Here is a 21,339-nt window from a genome sequence, read left to right on the forward strand (position 1 = left end):
ATTTATTTTTTTTAATAAATATTAATTTTTTGTATTTAAATTAACTTAAAATATTATTATTATTGATTGAGAAAGAAAAATTTTAAAATTATAATTGATAAATGTTTCATATATTAAATTATTGATTTCCGTCACTAATTCTTAGAATCGGTGGTAGATGAAATAAATGAAAGTAAAATTTTGGGGTTCGCCCCCAACCGCTGGGAAGTATACGCTTTTGTTTTGTTCATGGGCTTCACGTCTGTCCACCTCCATCCATCTTGTTGAATTTAATTTAGTTCTTTGAGTTCACGTTCATGAATCATAATTTCATGTTAGTCTCATGCATATATATATATATATATAAACAGATAGGTCAACCCAAAAACAATCACAACCCAAGCCTTCCTCCAGCTCATCATATATATATATATATATAATCATGTCATGTCATCATCATAATCATCATCCATTTTTTTTTTTTTTTTTTGATAACCGAGTATCCGGGCCAGCACCCCTTCGAAGTGACGCACCTCTTCGAAGTGACGCACCTCGACTAATCTCGGGGCCCTGAGCCGATCAACCGGGCAAAGATGCAATGGCCCGCCAGTAGCCAGCTGGGGATGGGATTCAAACCTGAGACCTAGAGACGAGCAAACTCCTAGATCCCTGATCCCTTGCCCTCAACCAACTGGGCCACCCTTGTGGGTTCATAATCATCATCCATTCACCAGCTCCTTTTGTTGTCAACTCACTTCTCTTAACCAACCCACTTTTCTTTTTCTTTTAATTATTATTATTATTTTGTTTTTGGGTACAATGTAACCAACCCACCATTCACTATAACATATATATATAGGAATAAATAGTTGTATTATAAGCTATAGATACAGCATTGCTGTTCTGAGGTCCTAAACTTGCTGTTTTTCTTTTTAGTTTGAGGAGCGAACATGAAATTTGAAGACTTGTTGATGATTCAGCCGAGTGATCCTCCTCTTCGTCAGGATGAGAAGAAGCAGACAAGAAGAGAAGACCTCCAGGAAAAGGCATGCAACTATTACCCTTTAATTCAAATTTTAAAATGTTTTTCTCACCACTGTCCTTCAACTTGAATTTTAGAATATGTTTATAATGATTTATAGCAGCTAGTTTTGAATTGATGTTTCAAAATAAATAGTGAAAAAATAATTTGAAACAGACCAAAATGAAAAGATGAACAAACAAAATAAGACAGATGGAGTAATATTCACATTGTTTGGTTTTAGAATTTTGAATCCACTTTTAGAAAATTGAGGTTTTTTATTTTCTATATTTTTTTTCACTTCATTTTTTTAATATTTAAAGAAAATTTTTCAGTTTTTAGATATACCTAACACATTTACACTAGTATAATATTTGTGGCAAAAATATTTAAAAAATTCACTAAATATTAAAAATATAAAAATTTAGTACATTTTTGTATTCTTGTGTATTTATTAATTTTTAAATTATTTTTTTATAAATGTTTAAATTTTTAGATATATTTAGATTAGGTCTATCTAATATATATATATATATATATCTTAAAAAAAAAATTTAAAAAAAAATTACTAATTTAATTTTCAAAAAATTTGAGTTCAAAAATTGAAACTAATATTTGACTCATCCTCATGCATGCACTGCTCTCTCTCTATTAAGGATGTATGTAGTTTCTCACATCATTCTTATTTCCTTTGCTCTGCAGATCGAGAAATTGGAAGAAGAATTAGATGCACAACTCAAACTCAACAAAATTTTGCACTGTGCACTGCAAGGACCTGTCCACTTGTGTCCTTGTCTTTCCAAATCGCTTCCTTCTAAGGTACCAAAACATAACACTTACGCTTCTTTCTGTTTGGCGGAAAATATTTTAAATTTTTTTTTTTTTTTTTTTTTTTTGAAAAACCTTTTTCAGAGAAAATGTTTTTTTATGGTTGTGATTTTGAAAATAATGTGCGCTTGTATTAGTGGCAATGGTTGGATGGTAGCAGTGGCGATAGTGGAGGTGGTGGTGGTGGTGGTGGAATAGTAGTTATGGTGGTAGGCTAGTCGTTGTGGGGTAGTAGTGGTAGCGTTGTAACATTAGTAAAATTTGGAGTAACCCTCGAGGTTTGAAGAAAATAAAATTAATTTCACAGTTTTAATATAATTATATTCAATCCCTTTAATATTTTAATTCATAACCTCTTTTTTATCAATAATTTATTAGTTATATGGATAAAAAGATGACGTTATCATTTCTTTAACATGAAAATATATATTTTCTATTCTTTATTTTTATATTTTCGCATTATCTACATTAGTCTCCGTTCATTTAACCTTATTAAAAAGAAAGTTAGCATAAGTATGTTAAAATTGTGAGCATATTATATTTTTTTCAAACCTTAGGGAGGACAATTTGAAAATTTTAGTCCAACAAATATTTTCTACATATTAAAATAAAAATCATTTTTTACCCAAATAAATTTATTTTTTTTGCTAATTTTCATTGTCCGTCGTACCAAACACTAAAAAAGGTTTTCCAGTTAAACATGCGAACCATTATTGTATTTTTAAAACTATTGTTAGTGTTTGGTAATGTTCTAGTTTTTGCATTTTTTTTTTTTTTGTTTATGAAAAATAAGAATCACGTTTGTGTTTATTTTTGCTAAAAATAAAAATCAAATACATGCTCGGTATTAGTAGATTTTTTTGAGACTACAAGCTAAATATAAAGATAAGATATTATTTTCCCTTTGAAAAATTAAGACCTTCAGCGAAAAGAAAATTTAACAAGTTAAGTGGCCTAATAGTTAAACCATCTCTTTTGGTATTTATCTACGTTTTCAAAACAAACAAAAATTTTAAAGATATATATGTGTGTGTGCTAAGTTGTCAGAGGCGTTGATTGAAGAGTAAGGGTGGCGATACGGGAGCTTCTATTTGCACACACCCATTCCCCCTTTTACATATTTTTTTTAATAAATAATTAGTTCGGAAGTAGATTTTCGAAAGTAAATAATTGGTTCAAAAGTAGCCTTTCGAAAATAAATAACTTTTTCGGAAGTAGAGTTCCGAATTTTTTTTATTTTTTCGACATTCAACTTCCGAATGTGTTTATTTAATGTCCATAATAATAATTTTACTTGAAATTAAAATTATAATAAAAATAATTTTTATTAAGTGTGTGTAAAGAGGGGAATAGGGATGTGCAAATAGAAGCTCCCCGTTGTTTGGCCAACGGGTGCAGATAGCTGGACGTGGTGACCGTTATAGGTCTCGTGGGGACAGAGGAGAAGAGAATGAAAAGCTATTTTCAAAAAAAACGAAAACACAGCTTGACTTTTTGTTCCTGAGATTATGTAAATTTTGCAATTTGTTTACATTTTTTTCAAACAAAAATGGAAAAATGATCAACAAATCGTATTTTGTTTTTAAGATTATTAATGAGTCCTATCAAATTTTTATATGGACAATTAAGTCTTATTTGTGATAAAAGGTTTCCAAAAGATTCATTACTCCGTAATGATGTGTTTTATCTCGATTTTACCCTTCATATTTAATATGAATAACAATTTTATAAATAATTTTAACTTAATTAAAATATAAAATTTTAATTGTAAAAATTATTAATCTTATAATTATAATTTTGTTTATGAAAAATCATTTAATTTGAACAATTAAAAATAATTTGATTATAAAATTTCTAATAAATTAAAATTATTTATGAACCTTTTTGTTAAAATGAAAATAAAATATACTATGCTATTATGAACAATTGAATTTCTTTTACGCATAACAATTTATTAACAAAAAATAAGGTTTATTTGTTAATATTGAAATTTGGTATAACTCAATAATAATTTTCAAAACAAAATAAAACATTTTGATAATTTTTTCATTGTGATTTTTGATTTTTTTTTTTAAATACAATATCGTAATTTTTTTCAATTACTTAGATTAAAAATATTTTCATATTAAATGAGGGGTAAATTTGAGATAACATCCATCATTTTTGAGTAATGAATTTTTTGAAAATATGTTATGAAAAATATATGACTTAATTGTCCATATAGAAACTTGATAGGATTTGATAGAATCTCATGAACAAAATAAGACTTATTTGCTATTTTTCCAAGAAAAAACAGATGTGCTAAAGGTGTTTTCATTTACAATTTATATCAATCTTTTTAAAACATAAAACAAAAACAATTAAAATAAAATGGTAACCAAACATAAATAATGGAAAGTTGAATATGGTGAAAACATAATCCCAAAGTCAGACGAGTATTTGAATGTATTGGTGGGGCAGGTTCAAGTGTTGCTTGCAGAATTGGCTAGGATGGAGGAAGAGATCATTTGGTTAGAGAGAAAAGTGGACCACTTGAAATTAAGCTTGTACCATGAGAAGCACCACCACCACCATCACCACCACCACCAGCAAACCAAGGATTGGGGATTCCCCGACGCACATCCTCGACAGAAACAACTACAACAACAACAACAACTAGCAGCCACCACCTATGGACTAAGCAACCACCCAATGGAGGTGGTCAGTTGCAGATCACTGGTTTCCAGATCACAAGATTTCCAACAACATTATCATCATGACAAGGTGTTCAGAGTTTTAAGAGAAAGAAGTGCTTCTTTTGTTTCTCCAATGGATATTCTAAGCCTGCCTTCTTCAATCAACTCCTCCTATGGTAAAACCCTCTCTCTCTCTCTCTCTCCATGAAATGAAATGTAGTCTATCCGGCAGGCACCTAATCACCAAATCTAAATTCGCTCAATTTAGATTCCAACTTTAACGTTGTGTTTGATTGAGAGATTTGAGAAGAAATTTGAAAGGTGAAAGAGAAAAAATGTGTGAAACTAAGTGAAATGTAAGTATATTTTATTCACATCTCACATACCTTTCTTTTTTTTCTTTTTTAAATCCCTTCTCAAATCTCTCAATCAAAGGTGAAGTTGAATGAATCTAAATTATTTATTTGAAGAATGAAAGCCCTGGATGAAAAAAAGAAAGCAGTGGTTCATTTTCTCATGAGAAAAATTAAAGGGAGGGAGGGGGAGGGGGTAATATATATTGGAGGGAGTGAATGGAAGTGTTCACCGGCTGACTTGGTTTGGTTTAAAAGTGGCCTTGGAACTTAACATATCCCTACGTTTCCTGAATATTTGAAATCAGAATCAAACCATAGAAATCGATTTATGTAAGATCGATTATGTAATATTACTACTAATAAATTAAATTTGAAGTAAAATATTTCTGTAATATTAGTTATATAAATATTTTAGCATAATATTCACACAAATCTGAAACAACTCCATTGGCCAAGTGGAAAGTTGAGATTTGATTCTCCTCTTTTAAAATTTTAATACCTTTAAGCTACCTACTAAAATTAATAAATAAAATAAATAAAAGGATTCAATTCAATATGATTTTTTATGTCTTGATTTGAACCACAACCAACTATTATTGATTATTTAGAATCAAAATCGAACTATCTTCTAAAAAATTTATCAAAATCGTAGAACTAATGTTGTCAATTCAGTAGCATACCAGACAGTACAATTCGAACTGTCTCGTTATATACTGTACAATGTGTGCAAGATGTATTTCACTTTTCTAGGTTTATGCTCCTGACCTCTAAGTAGAGCATTGACAGAGATGATTGTGATATAAAGTGACTCTCACACAAACATCACATTACAAATTTGTTATTTCTTATTCAGATTGTTTTTAATATATATTTATTATTATATTTGTCACATACAAGTACTGTGACAAATATTTTTACATACCTGTACAACTTAAATATGTTTGTAAATTATTAACTTTTATAGTAGATAATTTTAGTCCGTTAAGAATGTTCAATATTTTTTTTTTATAAATAATAGTACATTTTATCAAATGTATTTAATTTTTTTTAAAAATATCTTAAAATATAAAATAATATTAATCTATCCAGTACGGTAAGTCAAAATACAACGGTATCAGTACATACCATACCGTACGATAGTTACAGAATTGACAACTTTGTTCATGACCGATTTTCTAACTCAACAGATTTCAACAAATTTGGAACCTCCTCTCAACAAAATTCACATTCTTAATCACCAAATTCAAAAATCTGCATCTAATCCTTTTGTTTTGGGCTATTATTAATAACAGAGGAAATTGCTGAAACTTCAAGATGCTCAAGGAGAAGAATCAGAAACCATAACCATTTAGACACAAAAATTGGCATTGAGAAACCAAATGAACTCTCAGAACAACTGATAAACTGCTTGATAGGCATATTCCTCAAACTGAATCAGGCATCGCTCGGTAGAAATGGATCGGCTATTGTTCCGAAGCATCATCCTCTGTCTTGCATAAACTCAAGAGGTTTCATTTCAAAGACCACATTCAACTACAAAGCACTTCCTGCATTCTCGTTTGATAACACATCCAACATTGACCCTTACGGCATATTTCTAGATTTCGATGGCCCTATCAGAGATGTTGGCCCATACAAGCATTTCATTCAAATAACACGAAGTTCACTGGATATTAGCCATATTTCTGAGTGTTTTCAAGCAATGGGTAAACTCAGGTAACTACAAGTTCCTAACCTATGCAGTCAGGGCCTTGTTTGGTGCAACTTTTTGTAAGTTGAAAGTTGACAATCAAAAAACAAAAGCTAAAGCTAAAAAAACATTCCTCCTCCATCTTTCTGGTACTTTTTTCAGATCATTTGAATTATTTTCGCCTCATTAACTATAAAAGCAAAAGTTGCATCAAACATTCTAACATAGATTTCCAAACTTCAAAAAATGTCATAAACAACCTCAATAAGTTGCACCAAACGGGGCAATATTTTTATAGCTACATATAAAGGACCTACTTGTTCTTTTCTTGCAGAGTTTTGATGCATACACTCTGCAATGTGGACCTAACTTTCTTAACCTACAAGCAAAAGTTAGCTTTCTGGATCAACATCTACAATGCCTGTATAATGCATGTACTGTAAGATACCTAAAGCCACATTGAATGCAAATCAAATACATATCCTATAGAGCAAATGTAAGTGGTTAAATTTCTATTCCAGGCTTTTCTACAGCATGGGCTGCCTTCCACAGAGGAGAAACTGCTGGCACTTATGAACAAGGTATGCCAATATTTATCACAACATAATGTTATACAAATAGAAAACTTGTATAGAAAATTAATATAAAATAATGTGGCAAATCTTGATAAAGTAGTTTAAATTTTCATAAATACCATTGCTACTTAATTCTGGTCAAAACTGTGTATAAAGATTATGTAAGAATAGAGTTTCCCTTTAAACGACCAGTGCTAGACCCCGAACCCCAGATTCCTTGAACATTCAAAGAAACTCTTCTATAACAAGCTGAGATTCAAAGTAATCAAAAATGACTATTGAGTGCTTTGCCAAGTGGCCTAGTGGTTGTGTAGCACCACTTCGTGGTGTGAGGTTCTTTGTAGTGGTTTATTTCTCTCCCATTGGGGGGTTTGTATGTAGTTTAGTGGTTGCTGGGCTTTGGCTTAGTGCTTGGTTGTTAAGCTTGGTGAATGTTGACTTTCTAGCTATTATTAGGCTAGTAGTCTATTTGATATAATATTTCTCGTATCCTTAATTACTCTCATATCAATTGACCGCAAAGCAACAAAAAAAAAGTCATGTCTAAAACTCGGTTGAGCTTTTCTGACCCAGGCTGCAATTAATGTGGGCGGCATAGTCCTAAATGCTTTGGCTATTGAGCACTTCATTCTCAGACATCCATCTGACTCTAAACATGTGAGTACACATAATTCTTGCTCCTCAATCTGATCTCTATGCACTAAGGTCGAGCACTTTAATATGCAACAGAAAGAAAAAAAAAAAACAAAACAAAACAAACAAACAAGCAAGCAAACAAAAACTTTTACATGATCTTGTCGGTTTTGAGCAGTTCTAAAGATCCAGAAATCTCAAGCTGTGCAGAAAACTTACGAATATAAACCATACAATTCAGAAAAACTGCAACCTTACTTCAACAGGATCATTGCTATTCAAATTTCTGTGCCCTGAGTGCATATACAATTCGGCAAAATTAAGGAAAAACAAAAACACTTTGAGATCCCTCTCAGTTTGAATCTTGCAGTTCTTCCTGACATATTTATATCTGATCTACAAGGGCCCAATAGATGAGAAGGAAATGATACTACAGCATGCCTACGGTCTGGGGTATCCAGAACCTAATGTGACATTTGCTCTTTGCCGAGGCAGCATGTCTTCACCAGCGGTGAGAGCATTACTCTTAATTCATTTCAATGAAAAGCTGTGTATGCCTAGTTCTGGTTGTGTCTTGTCCTCAATAAAGTGAATGAAAGAAACAGTTAAATGCAGTTAAGGGTGTACACGTCAGATGATATTGTGAATGAACTGGGAAGAGCAAAAGTGGAGTATTTGGAAGCATCTGTGGGAGTAACCAGCAAGAAAAAGATTGTGGTGCCTAAGCTTCTGCAATGGCACATGAGAGATTTTGCAGACGACATGCAGTCGCTACTGGAATGGATTTATAGTGAGTTGCCACATTCTGGCTCACTAAAAAGGTTGATAATGGAGTGCCTAATTGGTGAAACAAAGTCTCCTATAGCAAAGAAGGCAGAAATTCAGGTCAATGACTCTGAATTCCGTTACTTGCTTCCCTTGTAAGCTAAACAAGGAAAGAAAACACAGAGCAGCTGACAAAACAGTTAAAAAGATTTACAAATACAAGTGACAGAACTATAACAGCTCTAGAATTCAAGACATCAGCAAGGATAGATGAAAAGCGACACTTTGCTCTAGACCTGTTGATTTTTGGGGAAATAACTTGTGTTTGATGTGCTTATAATTCTTATCAATGTTCAATGTATTATGTGCCAAACCCCCACCCCCCCTTCCTTTTTCCCTTTTATTTTAGGTTTGATGTTACCAACGAATTTGAATCTTAGGGGATTGTAACAACCTATCTCATACCCAGTAAAAGTCACCCACCCACATTATGCATTTAAGCTCAAATAGCAGTGTTTCATCCACTGGGACACTTCAATGTTAACAAGTAATAGCAAGTGCAAAAGGTCAATACATCAGGTACTCAAGCAATATGATAGCAAACCAATTAATCCAAGAAGCACGGACACTTCTATGGAGGAAGCGTGTCGTGTCTGACACTCGGACACCCCCAAATACATGTCCGACATTTCTTTAACATGTCTTAATTAAATAATCAAATTCATAATATTGAACACTTCAACGATACTTCTTGAACTATATAAACAAGTCAATGTGATGAATACCTTCATAATAATAATGATTTGAAACATGGATAAGATGTATTGCAATGTTCTATAGTTGTTTTGCATTGAAATATATAGCTTTTTAATGTGATTAGTATTGGCGCTGTTAGGGAAGCTGGTTTTTTGGTTTTTTTTTTTTTTTTTGTTTTTTTTCACTAAAAGACAAATTAGTTACAAAACCAAAAATAAATAAATCCAAACAAAATATCACATTAAACCCCATAATCATTTCACATTTTCTCTCACAAACATCACATCCAACTACAAAAAAACCAAACTATCTTCCCAAACACAAAAAAAAATTTCTCCAATAATATCCTACAACTAAAAAAACCAACTTTCCAAACACTCACATTATGTTACATATTGTATATTAGCTCTGAATAATTATTCATACATACGATATATAATTACTTCATAAAAATATAAAATTTTAACGTGTCCCAAGCGTGTCATATCTTGCATTTTTTGAAAATTGACGTGTCAACGCGTCAATGTCATGTCGCGTGTCCATGTCTGTGTTAGCAATTAATGCAACCCTATAAAACAACCAATTGGCATGGGCTTCAAAGTAAGATGAGGTGCTCAGCTCACAAATCAAGCATCTTAGGTTTTGATTCTACACAGGCTTTCTTGATGACAAAGGTTTGCCAGTGACTCTTGCACCTAATGATTAGTCTCCATAGGAGCTCAACCATTAGGCCACTTGTTGCCGAAAGCCCAACAAAACAAATCTTTAAAAAAAATTATTGTCCAAGGACCCAATTTTATAGGCACAATAAAATAAGGCGTCATTTTAGTATTTAGAATGTTCCAAAAAATCTCGAGCCGCCATTGTTATGTGAGTCTCATCTCAAGAGAATTAGGGACTGTTAGAATAGGAAATTATTGATTGTATTCTTTTTTATTCTCTTAATTGCTCAGAATTATGCCTTATGACACTCCTGTAATTGCTCAGAATTATCAATATAACAGGGAATGGAGTCTAACTCATTCCCTAACTCTTTCCCTTCTCTAAAACTACATGGTATCAGAGCCTAAACCCTAGCCCATACCTTCTTCCTGTTTGTCGGCAGCTCTTTCTTCCCCAGGAGCCCAGTCGGCCACAGTAGCCTCTCACCCAGGCCATGGTCTGTCATCCCACAGTCCATCCAGGCTATCGTCAGTCCACTAGGGGGTTTGTCGGCACTCTAGGGCCTCACCCAGGCCATCGTCAGTCCACTAGGGGGTTTGTCAGCAGCTTCTCTGGCACCCTAGGGCCTGTCGACAACCCCTCTGGCTTCCTTGGCTTCTGTCGGCATCTCTTAGGTTGCTGTCGACTCTTTCCCGGTGTCGACTCTCTTCATTGTAGTCAGTGTGTTCTTCTCTCTCTCTCTCTCTCTCTCTCTCTCTCTCTCTCTTTTCTTGTGATGGCTCGTTAGTTACATAAAAAAATAATAATAATAATAATAAAATGATTCTTAATTCTTTATGAGTTTCTAGTTACTATTGTGCTTGTTCCTTCACTCTCATATTCCGGGTTTGTGATTGGCATTGTGGTTGAGGAATAGTTAGTGGCGCCCCCATGGCAGATTTGACTAGTGAATCTACTACCTCTCAGCCCTCTCAGGGCGAGAGTTCTGTCATCCCCTTTACTATGACTGATACCCTCCACAACAGCCTTAGAATTACCACCTCTCTATTCAATGGTCAGAATTACCTAGCGTGGTCGCAGAGTCTGACTATTTTCTTGAAGAGCAAGGGGAAGATAGGATATGTTGATGGGCGGGTTCAGGCACCCAGTATCACCAACCCTCATTATGCCTAGTGGGAGATCGCCAATTCTCTAATAATGGGCTGGTCGATCCATTCTATGGTTCCGGAGATTGAAGAGAGCTACTTGTCTATGGACACTACCCAGGATATTTAGGAGGCCATAGCAACTACTTACTCCAGGAAGGGGAACTTCTCACAGGCTTTCGAGTTACGTCGCTCCATTAAAAGGTCGGGTACAAGGTGAGCAGACGGCTTGATCACCTTCAGGATTACAAGCCCGTATGTCCTACTGATTCTGCTGGTTACCGGAAGTTTGTGGTGCAAGAGCGGATCTTCAAGTTTTTGGAAGGCCTAAATGTGGAATATGATCCGGTTCAGAGCAGAGTACTTGGCATGGATGTGCTTCATTCTCTCCAGGAAGCCTTTGCTTTTGTGCAAAATGAGGAAAGTCGCCGTTTTGCGATGCTTCCTTCTGCTACTACTAATCGCTCAGCCTTGGTTTCTACACTCTCTCGCGATGGTAACCGTGTGACTCGTGGTTCTCGTCCTTCCTTTGAGAAGGATAATCTTTACTGCGACTATTGTCGTCGATCTCACCACACACGAGAGACTTGTTGGAAGCTGCATGGCACTCCCTCCGATGGCCGAGGTGACCACCCTGGTACTCGAGGGGGTCGGTTTGGTACTAGAGGCCACGGGGCCAATGCACGAGCCCATCTTTCAAACACTGTTGAACCACCATCTTCATCTCCAGTTGTCTCCCCTCCTGCTAATGTTTCGGGGTTATCTGCCTCGGATTTTGAGATTGCTCTTCGCCACTTGTTAGACCGTCGAGCCTCCACTTCTGCTACAGGTACACCCTTTTCTTCCTTTGCCAATTCAGGTAACTTGGCTTCCTTCCCATGTGCATTGCTATCTCATACGACTGTACCATAGATTATTGAATCCGGTGCTTCCGACCATATGTTTGGCTCCTCTATTTTATTTTCAAAGTATAACCCCTCCTCAGGTCGAGAAAAAGTGTGTATTGTTGATGGTACCATTTCGTCCGTGTCACAGAAAGGTTTAATTCATGTCACGTCTTTCCTTCCTTTATCTTCTGTCCTACATATTCCCAATTTCAGTGTTATCTTTTATCTTTGAGTCCTATTACCGGTGACTTAAATTGTAGCGTGACATTTTTTCCTGATCATTATCTTTTTCAGGACCTTATCACGAGGAAGAGGATTGACAGTGGTTGAGAGGAACATAGGCTCTACATTCTGGATCAGACAAACAAGCTGGCTTATTCATCTATTCAGTTATCATCCACCTAGGAAGACAATTGGTTGTGGCACCGTCGCTTAGGACATCCCTCTTTTTTATTACTTAAGCATTTATTTCCCTCTGTTTTTGAGAAAAATAATGTGTCAGATTTTCAATGTGAGTCTTGTCAACTTAGAAAACAACACAGAGCCTCTTTTGCTCCTATTAATAAAAGTTTAGTTCCCTTTTCTTTGATTCATTCTGATGTACGGAGTCCATCCCGTTTTGTGTCTTTAACCGATCAAAAATAGTTTGTTACCTTCATAGATAATTGTTCCAGGGCTACTTGGGTCTATTTGATGAATGATAAAAGTAAGGTTTTTTCTGTGTTTCAAAACTTCCATAAAATGGTTTGTACTCAGTTTGGGACGGTTGTCAAAATTCTACGTTCTAATAATGGGGGAGAATATATTGACTCTGGTCTTGCCACTTACTTCGCCACACATGGCATTATTCACCAGACTTCATGCACTAATACCCCTCAACAAAATAGTGTTGCAGAACGCAAAAATCGTCATCCCCTTGATGTTGCCCATTGTCTATCCTTTGAGATGCGAGTTCCTCGATCCTATTGGGGGGAAGCGGTTCTCACTGCCGCTTATTTGATTAATCGTCTTCCTATCCAAGTCCTTCAAAAACAAACACCTCTTCAAGTTTTGTTCGGATCTATCTCTTCCGGATTCTCCATTTCTCCTAAGACCTTTGGCTGTGTTTGCTTCTTTTTTTTTTATTCATAAAATTGAATATGCAGATAGGCTACTCCAATATATCTGCCAGGGAGTATTGCCCCTTAACACCTACAACATATCTGCAGGGAACCCCACCGCACCTACGTCGGGGCCGAAGCTTAGGCCCCCCGCGTGCTCCAGGCGCTAAGGAGTATGTTTAACCCCAACAAGGGCTATGGAGACTCGAACTCAAGCCTTGAGCGAGGGATTCGAAGGTCTTATCCACTGAACCAACCCCCTATTGGTGGCTGTGTTTGCTTTGTCCATAATCATTCTCCCACTTGTGGTAAATTGAATCCTAGGTCACTTAAGTGTGTTTTTCTAGATTATTCTGCCACCCAAAAGGGTTATAAGTGTTATCACCCTCCCATTCGCAAATGGTTGTCTCCATGGATGTCACATTCTTTGAGTCTCAGCCTTACTTTCCGACTTCCCCGGTATCCTAGTCATCTCTTCCGAGGAAGCCTTGGTGTGAAGAGATTCCTGTTCCATCTGTTTCTCTTCCGCCAATGGTTGAACAGATAAAGGATGATGAGCCAGTAATTGTTGAGGACAACGAAGCAACCAAAGTTTATATCAGGGACAAGGACAGACAACAAGTCACCAGGATGCAAGAGTCTACTCTCCCTCCACTACTGCCAACTTCTTCACCGAATGAGTGTCCAAAGTCAACCTCATCTCCTAAGAGTCTAGGTAATTCTAATTCTAGTACTCCTATTCCTGATGTTTCAGATCTTGACGTTCCCATTGCTAATAGGAAGGGAGTTAGATCATGTACTCAGTATCCTATTACTAATCATGTCTCTTATCCTAATTTGTCTTCCTCATATAAAGCCTTTCTGTCTAAAGTGTCTTCTGTGAGTCTACCTACCACTTTTCAGGATGCTCTCTCTATTCCTGAATGGAAACATGCCATGATAGAAGAGATGAGAGCTCTCAGCAAGAGTGGCACTGGGGAGTTAGTGGAGTTACCTAGAGGAAAAAATCCAGTTGGGTGTAAGTGGCTGTACACGGTAAAACACATAGCAAATAGTTCCATAGAACGGTACAAAGCAAGATTGGTTGCGAAAAGCTTCACTCAGACTTGTAGGGTAGATTACCAGGAGACATTTGCACCGGTTGCTAAGATAAACTCCTTGAGAATCTTACTCTCTCTTGCTGCAAATTTGGATTGACCACTTCATCAGTTTGATGTGAAGAATGCCTTCCTTCATGAAGACCTAGCAGAAGAGGTCTATATGGATATTCCTCCTGGTTTTACGGATGCTAAGTCCAAAGGTAAAGTATGCAGGCTCCGAAAGTCGATTTACGGACTAAAGCAATCCCCTAGGGCTTGGTTTGAAAGGTTTGCTCAAGCTATGCTGAAATATGGGTTCAAGCAAAGTCAAACTGATCACACCTTATTTGTGAAACACTCCTCACATGGTAAGACCACAGCTCTCATTGTTTATGCTGATGATATTGTTATGACAGGGATGACGTTGAAGAGATCCCTTGGTTGAATGAATACTTAGCCAAGGAGTTTGAAATCTTTCTTGGATATTAAAGTAGCTAGGAGCAAGGATGGCATCTTTATATGTCAGAGAAAGTATGTGCTTGACTTGCTAAGAGAAACTGGACTACTTGGAGGTAGACCATGTGATACACCTCTAGAACCAGGCCAGAAACTCAGTGAGGATCAAGAGGGAGAGCCAGTGGACAGGGAGAGATACTAGAGATTAGTGGGCAAGCTCATATACTTATCCCACTCACGTCTAGACATTGCCATTGCCGTGAGCATGGTGAGCCAGTTTATGCATGCTCCTAGAACCTCCCACTTAGAGACAGTTATGAGAATCCTGAGATACCTGAAGTCTTTTCCTGAAAAGGGTCTCTACTTCTCAAAACATGGCCATCTCAGTGCGGAGGCATTTACTGATACAGATTGGACAGGATCAGTCATTGACAGACGATCAACTTCTGGATACTGCACATTTGTTGGTGGCAACCTAATCACGTGGCGAAGTAAGAAACAAAATGTGGTTGTTCGATCTAGTGCTTAGGCAGAATGCAGGACTATGGCTCAGGGTGTATGTGAGTTACTATGGATTAAACTATTGTTGGGAGACTTGGGAATTCATTAGACTAACTCCATGCGACTATACTGTGACAACAAGGCCGCAATTAACATAGCTCATAATCCAATTCAACATGATAGAACTAAGCATGTGGGGATTGATCGGCACTTAATCAAGGAAAAATTCACTAGTAGCACCATATGTATTCCATTTATGAAGATTAGGGACCAACTAGCTGATGTTCTCACCAAGGGACCAGGGAGCAAATCCTTTTATAGCATTCTCAACAAGCTGGGCATGAGAGATATCTTCGCACCAGCTTGAAGGGGAGTGTTAGAATAGGAAATAATTGATTGTATCCTTATTTATTCTCTTGATTGCGCAGAATTATGCCTTATGGCACTCCTGCAATTGCTCAGAATTATCAATATAAAAGGGAATGAAGTCTAACGCATTCCCTAACTCTTTCTCTTCTCTAAAACTATAGGGACGCCATGTTGTAACCAAAAAAACACTACAAAATTACCAACTTTCTTCAGCCCTTTCTGTTCTTTCTCCAAAATATCACCAATTAATAATAAACAAATAAATATATAAATAAATAAAATTGACTGATAAGAACATGGCAATTGTAAACAGAAAACCGAGCAAAACATTGATTATAAAAATAAAATTAAAACACCACACAAATTTATTTCAAAAAATCAATAATGAAGCATTCCGATTTCTAAATACAGATAACTCATTAAAAAGACTACCAATAGCAAAATTTTGGCAAAATACACGCCCCTCCCACACAACTAATCACAGCAGCCATGATATCCAAATAAGAAAACTTCCCATGTCACACATCAAGAAAAGTATATTACAATAAAATACATGCGCTGTGAACTGCTGCATAGTTTCACACTTATGAAGGTGCAATTAAAGTTACATCCTGAAACGTGATAACTACCAGAGATTAACCCTTCCGAATCATGATTGTGTCAGACCAGGCTCAGCTAAGAAATTCACAATCCTATTCAACAGATTTAAGCCAAAAACAGTTTCTTCACAATTGACTTTGACAGACACACTCAGTGGTTCAGAGCATTTACCTTTAACAGTAACAGTGATTAAGCAAGGGTTTGAGTTGCTCAAGATCTCACTGCTGAACCGTAAGCGCAAACCTGATGCATCATCAAGGTTGGCAGCAACGGGCATGTCCACAGACACGAGAAAAAGATTTGCATTACTGAGCATCTTTAATGCTAGGCTCTCGCAAATTGCAAGAAACTTGTCTTTTAGTATTGAGCTATCACCCTTCTCATTTTTCAGCTCCCCAATATGGTCAGAGAATGTACAACTGTTACAAATTATGAAATAAAATCCAAAGTAAGATTACCAACAACAACCCAAAAAAAAAAAAAATGAAAAAAAATAGAAAGTATAGAAGAGAAGAGAAGAGAAGAGAAGAGAAGAGAAGAGAGTGACAATTATAATTCAAAAACCACAATCCAATAAAAATAAATAGCCAAGAGGATAAAGAGTGTCCACAAACAGTGCCCACGGTTAAACAGTAAAACGGTGCCCACAAAATAAAGAAATCACCTCCACCATATTCACGGTAAAACAGTGTCCACCAACTCAAGCTTAGATTTAATCAAGTGAAAGACGCACAGGAAGTCAAAGGTTTTGGAGAACTGTTGCTTCAATTATTTTGGATTTTAATTTCATGGTCCTTATTTTAATTAAAAGTCAAGAAGTAATATATAAAACTTCAAACTAAATAAGCATTACTTTCTAAGTTTTTCCACCAATGGAATTAAGAAAAAAAACCCAAATGGAAGTGGAAGTCACAAAATATGAAGAGGGAGAGAAGATCATTGCCCATCAGTGGAGAGAAAAAGTGACAACGATGATTATAAACTAACCTCCTTATGTATTCAAACATTCCAGGGAGTTGAGATTCCTTGCTCATGAACAGTTCAATGTCCATAGGAAGAGGTTTTACAAAATATCCAATGTCAGGCCGCAATTTAACAGGATGCTTCTTGCCATTGCACCACAAATCCAACTTCAGTGGTAAAAGATGGTGATGGAAGCGAACCTGGAGGATTCTTTTTGTACTCTGACCAGCATCTAGGGAACTAATCTCTTCCATGGGAACGACAGTTGGCCCATCCTTGTGAGTTGTCAAGGGACTGCAGTATCAAGATGAGGGTGACATCAACAAGCTTTTTCAAGAACAAAACAGAAGATGCAAAGAAAAGTAAACAATCTGGTTGTAGTCTCACAGAAGCATCTAAAAAATAATACTCAAACAAACACTTATTAATGAATCTAGGGGCGGAGGGAGCATGGGCCCAGGAGGGCCCCCCCTCCTCAACTTCATAAATATATTATTTTTTTGATAAATCCTCAATTTCATAAATATATTATTTAACATATGTTCAAAAAATAGTTACTCAATAATGTATCCAGGCGCAGAGGGGAGCATGGGCCTGAGAGGGGCACATGACCCTCAACTTTATAAATATATTTTTTAACATATGTTCATAAAATAGTTACTCAATTCCCTCTCCCCCCCCCCCCCGCCCCTTTTTTCTAAATTTTAATATTTATACTAATATTTGTTTTCCTTTTCTTATGTGATAAATATATGCTTGTGGAATGTTTACTAAATGTTTGATGAAATTCCATAATAAAAAACTTGTTTTCCTCTTATGTCTCTTTTCTCAAGCTGTAAGAGGTGGAGGGCAGGGATGACCATCATGGTCCCAGTCGGTGTCGTAGTTAGGGTTGGGGAATAAGTGCACCAAGGGCAAGGCATGATGGGATGGGGGACACTATCATAGGCATAACATTTTACTTCATTATTGCCTCTTTTCTGCGGGTGAATAAGTCGTAAAATAGAACAAGATAACTATACAAGAATACAAAGGGCCTCATTTGAGCCAAAATCCTGGCTACACCACTGAAGGAATCAACCCACTTCAAATAATATGTCATATTTTGTGAAATCCTTATTTTGTTTCCGAATGAATGGATGTCCTATATTTGATGAATTTATTAGCGGCATCCTTAGTGAGTCCTAGCCATTGGAGGACGTTTATTTTCGCACCATAGCCGTTATTGAGATCTTCCTTTGACAACCGAGAATGGGTTGTTTTGCTTTGCTCTAATGGATGTACCATGTTATCATGTTTTAAATATGGAGTATTCTTATTAAGAATCTTCGAATGATTTCGGAATTATGAATTAAAATCAATGCTTTGCAAATCTAATTGGAATTCATTCATTTACCACTTTACTGTAATATTATTCACTGGGCAATGGCTCACCCCTCACCCTTATATGTATGCAGGTGCAAGAGAAGCATCATGAAGAAGTTAGCTGTTTGAAGTTCATGTATATGCTAGAGTCAATAGAGTTGTAATTAGCCTTGCACATGTTGTATTCTTTCTAAAAGATTATGTAATTAAGAATAATGTATGTTTCATTTCATATGCTTAAGCACTGCTCTGAATGGATATTTAAATAAAAGAATTTAATGGACTCAACTAAAGTAACTAATGGCTTCCGCAACATAAAATGAGATTTGCCCAAATTATCATAAGAGTCCAACCTGATTTTTGTTCAGTTAGGCCTTTGATAGTCAGGGACTACAGTGGCCGGTCACTGCACCATCCTGTTTGGGAAGGGTTGGGGTCGTGACACGCCGACACGACAATTTTTTTTTTTTTTTTTAAAGAAAGACACGACATGTGGAGGACACGCACAAAATATATAGTTTTATGTATTTACTACATGTCATATATGGATATATCTAAATAATAACAAATAGCAACAAAATACTATTTTTTGTAAATCTACATCATTTTTCTTTTATCTTTGGACCGTAAGTTATTTTACTCAAAACTCATAAATAGTGCATGTGTCCAAGTGATGGACACGTGTCCCCCAAGTGTCTAAAGAGCGTTTGGGGCTAAAAGAAGTTAAAAATAATAAGACATGTTTGGGGGAGCATCCGACACGTGTCAAGAAGTGTCTAACGAGTGTTAGTGTTCGACATGAACACGCCAGTATGAATAATTCAGATGTTAAAGATCAGTACCACCAAAAATACTAGCTGAAAACAACTTTATACTCATTAAATCAAAGAAAGAGCAAGCAAATATAGCAATATATTATATATAAATGCCATAAATTTGCACATATACATCAATATAAAATCCGACAAGTGTATTTACTAACTATATGATATCAATGATTATAGAATTATGTTAGGCAATAATTTTTTTTTTGGGGGGGGGGGGGGGGGGGGGGAATGTAATAAAAAAGTGATAATGGTAACTGTTATCATTTTCAACTTACTATAATAAGATAGACACACTTATGAACAGGTGATACATAAATAAATTAATATAAAGGCAACTATACATGGAGTTAATTAAGAAGATAATAATCCTAATTAACAAAGACCTTGATCATAAAAATATTTAATTGAGGAGATAATTAATGCTAAAATTTTGGGAGTAATAAGCTTTAAAACCTTAGGGGCTTGCTGCTTTTTCAGAAACAAATCACAATAATTATATCTTGCTATTAGGAAAAGTTGAGCTAATGGCAAATTTCATCACAAGCAAGTACTTTGATGATGATGACAAGAAAAAGAACTGAGATAAGTGACATATCCCACTAGTACGTGTAGTGTAATATTACCTCCCAGATGATGCCAGTGCTTGTTCTGCAGAATCTAGACCTTTGCTAGATTCCTCATCTACCAATAATAATTTTGACATAGGCTCCGTCGAACAGTTCTTGAAGGAGACTTCAACACATACAAGCAGTGGGGATACACTCGAAATCTCAGACGAAAAAGTATAATCCACATTTAAGCCATTTCCAATGGCAGGATCTAAGAGTGTATGGGATTTAAGTTTGACTCTGCCACTAATATCCCCAATAGATATCCTTGCTGAAGATCTCTGGACATGACTTAGTTCAGATGAATTCTGGCTCGGGTGCTCTTCCAACCAAGATTCAAGAGCCTTTTTGGACATCAATTCCCCAAAATCACCCAATCTAGACTGAGCATTATTATCCTGCAAACCTCCATTCTGATTTGTACAAGCATTACTGACATCTGAAAAATGAATCAATGGATCAGCATTATCATCAGTTTCACTCACAGACCCAATCTCATTACCACCACCAGCACTGTCACTTGAACCAGTAATAGAATCTTGAGAACTATAATCAGAAGTGCTTTCCTCATTTAATGATCCAGATACAGTGTCTGGACCATCCACTCCAACTGAGTCACTATTGGTGGCTTCTTCCCTCAATGCTTTTATTCCTTGAACATCATTCGAGCTGCAACCAAGTTCATCGCAGCTCAAACTACACGGGTTAGGGAGAGGTTCATACCCTGGTGCTGCATGAAAAACCATCTGTGAAAGAGAACCAGGAAGATAAAATCGATAATTAATGGGTTCAGGTAATGGTTTTGTTTGTCCCCTAAAAAAGAAGTCGGCAACTACAGTTTGCAGGTGCTTATTTTCTGGTAGACCTTTTGCTTCTTTGTCCAGATCATGAGAACCTATATGGCATGATAGAAGTTTCTTCAGAGTGCGAGCCCTGTCGCGGACATCATAGCTCAAGTCACATTTGGCAAGTTCAAGCACATAGCTTAAGATTCTTTTGAATGTCCACATATCTTCCCCTTTAGCACATAACAGGACCTGAAAAAGAGCGGTAGATGAATCAAGAAAAGGTTCAGCTAAACTAACAGGTTTGAAAAAAGGTAAAACTGTAATGATGTCAATATTCATTATGTCAACAACAGGGAAGGGAAAAGCAGCATAATCAAATTCTGCTGCCTAAATAACAGGAAATTAATACTGAATGAATTCAGTGGGGAAAAAAATTAATAAAGAAAAAAAATCCCCAGTTTGATCCATGTTAGGTTTCTGAACTAAATAAGAGGTTTTTTCCTACTCATTTTCAATCCAAACAGTAGAAAAAATTCCAGCTTATCACTCGTACCAATTCCATAAACTTAAATTCTTAAGAGACAAGACGAGACAAAACATCCTTAACTGCATTATGAGATTGGAATTGACTACCATCAACTGTGACTTATCCCACTCCAGGAAGCAGCACAATCAAATTCTGCTGCCTAAATAACAGAAAATTAATAAAG

At 36.0% G+C, this 21,339-nt stretch overlaps 2 protein-coding genes across 12 annotated transcripts in view; one reads left to right on the top strand and one right to left on the bottom strand.

Moving 5' to 3' along the window:
* The first annotated feature begins 482 nt into the window (after window positions 1-482).
* Window positions 483-10,761, top strand: LOC114282729 (ternary complex factor MIP1 leucine-zipper protein (Protein of unknown function, DUF547)). 10 transcript variants are annotated; one of them, XM_082882745.1, is made up of 10 exons: window positions 483-724; window positions 916-1,025; window positions 1,703-1,819; window positions 4,289-4,679; window positions 6,146-6,575; window positions 6,884-6,983; window positions 7,071-7,130; window positions 7,698-7,781; window positions 8,128-8,268; window positions 8,373-10,761. In XM_082882745.1, the coding sequence occupies exons 2-10, from the start codon at window positions 930-932 to the stop codon at window positions 8,679-8,681; spliced, it is 1,728 nt and encodes a 575-aa protein (XP_082738871.1). In that variant the 5' UTR covers window positions 483-724; window positions 916-929; the 3' UTR covers window positions 8,682-10,761. The 10 variants fall into 10 exon arrangements, with proteins under 10 accessions (XP_082738871.1, XP_082738872.1, XP_082738878.1 ...); XM_082882746.1 differs by having other exon boundaries at window positions 703-721; XM_082882752.1 differs by lacking the exon at window positions 483-724 and having other exon boundaries at window positions 731-1,025; window positions 6,146-6,367; window positions 6,461-6,575.
* Window positions 10,762-15,811: 5,050 nt separating this feature from the next.
* Window positions 15,812-21,339, bottom strand: part of PAT2 (protein affected trafficking 2) — a 39,868-nt gene continuing 34,340 nt past the window's right edge. For both annotated transcript variants that reach the window (XM_082882744.1, XM_028225464.2), the window contains 3 exons: window positions 19,857-20,878; window positions 17,066-17,335; window positions 15,812-16,497 (listed from right to left, as the gene is read on the bottom strand). In XM_082882744.1, coding sequence (XP_082738870.1) covers window positions 16,128-16,497; window positions 17,066-17,335; window positions 19,857-20,878 — 1,662 coding nt within the window. In that variant the 3' untranslated portion in view covers window positions 15,812-16,127. The remainder of the gene's footprint in view (window positions 16,498-17,065; window positions 17,336-19,856; window positions 20,879-21,339) is intronic.

Source organism: Camellia sinensis, chromosome 8 (assembly GCF_055761805.1).
Source record: "Camellia sinensis isolate YWXY chromosome 8, ASM5576180v1, whole genome shotgun sequence".
NCBI classification, from domain to species: domain Eukaryota; kingdom Viridiplantae; phylum Streptophyta; class Magnoliopsida; order Ericales; family Theaceae; genus Camellia; species Camellia sinensis.